Below are 3,909 nucleotides of genomic sequence, written 5' to 3' on the forward strand. Positions count from 1 at the left end.
TAACAGCTTCTACCCCCAAGCATAAGACTCCTGAACATCTAATCAAATGGCTACCCAGTCTATTTGCATCCCCCCCTCTTTTACACTGCTGCTACTCTCTGTTATTATCTATGCATAGTCACTTTAATAACTCTACCTACATGTACATATTACCTCAATTACCTCGACTAACCGGTGCCCCGCACACTGACTCTTTACCGGTTCCCCCTGTATATAGCCTCGCTATTGTTATTTTACTGCTGCCCTTAAATTATTTGTTACTTTTATTTATTTTTTGTAGGTATTTTTCTTATAACTGCATTGTTGTGGTTAAGAGCTTGTAAGTAAGCATTTCACGTAACTACACCTGTTGTGACAAATGCATCAAATAACATCAAATTTAATTTCATTTGATGTTACTCAGGAACCACACCTGGAAGCACCTGCTTTCAATACAATTTATATCCCTCATTTACTCAGTTTCCTTTATTTTGGCAGTAYCCTGTATTTCATATTCAATAMGAATATTGTCCATGAAGAGTCTCTGTCACAAATMAGTTATGTTTATATATTGTTATTCCCTTATGAAACACAGGTGCTCCAGCAAAAGGTAGATATATGTGGGTTAAGTGCAGTCCAGACGCCAAGAATCCCAACTGTGAGACACAGAGGGGTCCCTGGATGGACTTGCCTGGGCCTCCTGACAGACTCCCTCCATTTGCAGTAAAGGATATGTAAGTATACATCATCGCAAATTAATTTATCCGGAGACCAAAGCTTGATGGGCTATTGAATTTCAGAATTTAGCATAATGTGACAGAATTGTCCTGATTAACRTCTTTGCTCCATTGTTTTTGATGAGATATGTCCCCATAAAGGATTGCAATAATAGACTTGATCAATAACATTTCTGAATTTTCAAGAATCACTATACAATTTCCTGTAGTAGGGAATGTTTTTTAATGACAGAATCAGTCTGGTAGTTGCGTACTGTGACTTGAATGGCCTCTGATATTCTTTCTCCTTCCGAGAGTGATGGTAGCATACAAGAAGTAAGCACTTTATTGACTTACTACTATGAGTTTAAACTACACTCTATGGTTCTAGATTATCCTGCTGAAAGTTGAGTGTTTAAACTACAAGCCATATGAATTAGGTGATCTAATTATACATGAGTGAAGGAGCACCCAAGCATTAATATCTGCATTCATTATATTACAGCAGACAGAAGAGAACAATATGTACTCAGCTCTGTTAAACATTTTCACTATTGAGGAAGCTAAACATTTGCTATCATATGGACATTTGCTATCATATGGCCTAAGACACCACTTCCCCTTTAGTGTTTTAAGTCCTCAGCAAGACATTGTATCAGTTAGAAAACATCAGGACCCAAAAGGGTTGGATCTCARGAAACCCTCTTCCCTATWCTGTAGGTCGCACAGAAAGGGCTTATCAWTATAAATTCCCTCTAAGCATGTTAAAAAAAACATTGGCAAAAAGTCAGGAAATACTGTTTAATTATAAATGTTGTGTACTACGGTTGTTAAAAGTACCATGCAAACAGAAGRATCGGTAAGTTTACTAATACCTAATATCTGTACTTTACTTTACTATTTATATTTTTGACAACTTTTACTTTTACTTCACTACATTCATAAAGAAAATAATGTATTTTTTACTCCATACATCCCTGACAACCAAAAGTACTCGTTACATTTGGAATGCTTAGCAGGACAGGAAAATTGTAAAATTCACACACWTATCAAGAGAACAACCCTGGTCATCCCTACTGCCTCTGATCTGAAAGACTCACTAAACACATGCTTCGTTTGTAAATGAGGTCTGAGTGTTGGAACGTGCCCCGGGCTATCTGTAAATTAAAATAAACAAGAAAATGTTGTCATCTGGTTTGCTTAAAATAAGGAATTTGAAATGATTTATACTTTAACTTTTCATACTTAAGTATATTTTAGRGATTACATTTACTTTTGATACCTACGTATATTTCAAACCAAATACTTTTAGACTTTTACTCAAGTAGTATTTTACTAGGTGACATTCACTTTTACTTGAGTCATTTTCTATTAAGGTATCTTTACTTTTACTCAAGTATGATAATTGGGTACTTTTCCCACCACTGTTACTATGTAACAAATCCAATGTAGTGACTGGAGTAATAAGTGTTTCTTCACAGGTATTAGAGCAACTTTTTAATGTTTTACAACAGATTAATCTAAATGTGTTTATTTTCTAATTTACTTAGTTGATWATGTAAGCAAAGGAACACTATTTCAACAATATATTCTCTTCATAGAACGGTTTTAGAGTTATCACTCAGCCTTTCTTGTTAATCACTTTATGAAATATTGTTGATTCAATGCACAATTCAACTGAATACGACAGGCTCCCAGACAAACGAAGCAGGGATGATGGGAGTGTAGAGACGCCCCAGCCTGTGCTGTAGTGAAAAATCATAGGAAGAGCTTAGAGGATGTAGACTGTAATGGCTAATGGTCTTGTGCTTCTGTTTTTCTTCCAGAGTGCTGGAAGAGGATGGCTCAGAGCTAGAGCAGTCAGGCGAGGGTTCTGAAACTGGAATCCTCTTCAKTGAGCAGGGCTCTGGCGACCAGTTGGCCAGCGCAGATGTGGACGGGATTGACTACTCTGACTTTGTTTACCCACAGAAAATGACCATGGATCAGGCTCTGCCTCCTGCTTGGGAATTGAAAAAGGATCACCTGATRCTGTAGCCTGCCAGAATGCAAAYTATTGAAATGTTGATGTTAATCTGTTTGTGTAAAATMAATTGGCTCTTGCAACCTCTCAAGATTACAGTAGCACATGCTTTTTGATCCAGTTATTGATGCTTGGCTTTGTAAAATTGTATTTAATCTGATTTAGGTAACTGAAGTTTAGTTATTTTCCCATGGAACCAAAGAGATTAAATTAGTCTTCCGTGTGTTTTTTTCTGTATTTTTATTATTATTTGTAATACCAGCCAAGAATGTTAATAATTTTATTTTTAAACAGGATTTTCAGGGGTATATCGTGCTTTWATTGTTTTACATTTTAGTCATTTAGCAGARGCTSTTATCCAGAGTGACTTKCAGTAGTAGTGAGTGCATATATTTGTTTACATTTTAGTACTGGTCTCCTGTGGGAATCAAACCCACAACCCTGGCATTGCAAGCACCAGGGTCTACCAACTGAGCCACAATGAAAACTATAAGATATATATTGTGAAACACTCCGTTTTCAAATATACTTTATTCAGAATTTCCACGATGGTCACAATCTAACATGATATCATTCCGCACTTGTATTTTCTCATCCGAGCAAAATGTTTTGACAATTTGAAGGATTAAATAAACATATGTTTTAATCATCCAATGATTTATAACTCAAATACTGTTTTAGAGAGGATATGAGCTCCCTATGCTTCTGTAGCGGACATGAGTCGGGCTCATGGTCTCGTGATGAGGTAGCCCTGCCTGTGACTTCAGAATCAGTCACGCTCAACACCACATGGTATTCCCTGTTAGTCTAATGGTCAATACATTGGGTTCTCCTGTGGGAGACCATGGTTCAGATCCAGTGGCAATGGGTGCCATTTAAGATGAGGGAGGACGATTKTTTTTCTTATGAGCATGGCCTTATTTTAATTACAGCATATTGGATGACTGTCATTCATATTCCATTCACCCAGCTCAAAGTAACATCGATAGGTTTAGGCTATTACATGAAACTCAAATTTTCTCTACACCCATCAGGAGGATGCTACAGCATAGCCTATGAATTAATGTTTATAATGTAGGTGCACACAGGTCGAAAGACAAATTTGAGGTGACAAACAGTGACACACTGCCTTGCATACACTTGCCTGCATCTTGCTGATCTAATCATTAGTCCAACATTTGCAAACAAAAA

At 36.8% G+C, this 3,909-nt stretch overlaps 1 protein-coding gene across 1 annotated transcript in view; it reads left to right on the plus strand.

The window, feature by feature from the left end:
- The window catches only part of srgn (serglycin), a 16,741-nt gene extending 13,369 nt beyond the window's left edge, over nt 1-3,372 (plus strand). Inside the window, exons 2-3 of the mRNA XM_024009003.2 lie at nt 575-713; nt 2,522-3,372. Of these exons, the coding sequence (XP_023864771.1) occupies nt 575-713; nt 2,522-2,732 (350 nt within the window). The 3' untranslated portion in view covers nt 2,733-3,372. The remainder of the gene's footprint in view (nt 1-574; nt 714-2,521) is intronic.
- Nucleotides 3,373-3,909: the final 537 nt, after the last annotated feature.

Source organism: Salvelinus sp. IW2-2015, linkage group LG18, assembly GCF_002910315.2.
Source record: "Salvelinus sp. IW2-2015 linkage group LG18, ASM291031v2, whole genome shotgun sequence".
Lineage (NCBI taxonomy): Eukaryota > Metazoa > Chordata > Actinopteri > Salmoniformes > Salmonidae > Salvelinus > Salvelinus sp. IW2-2015.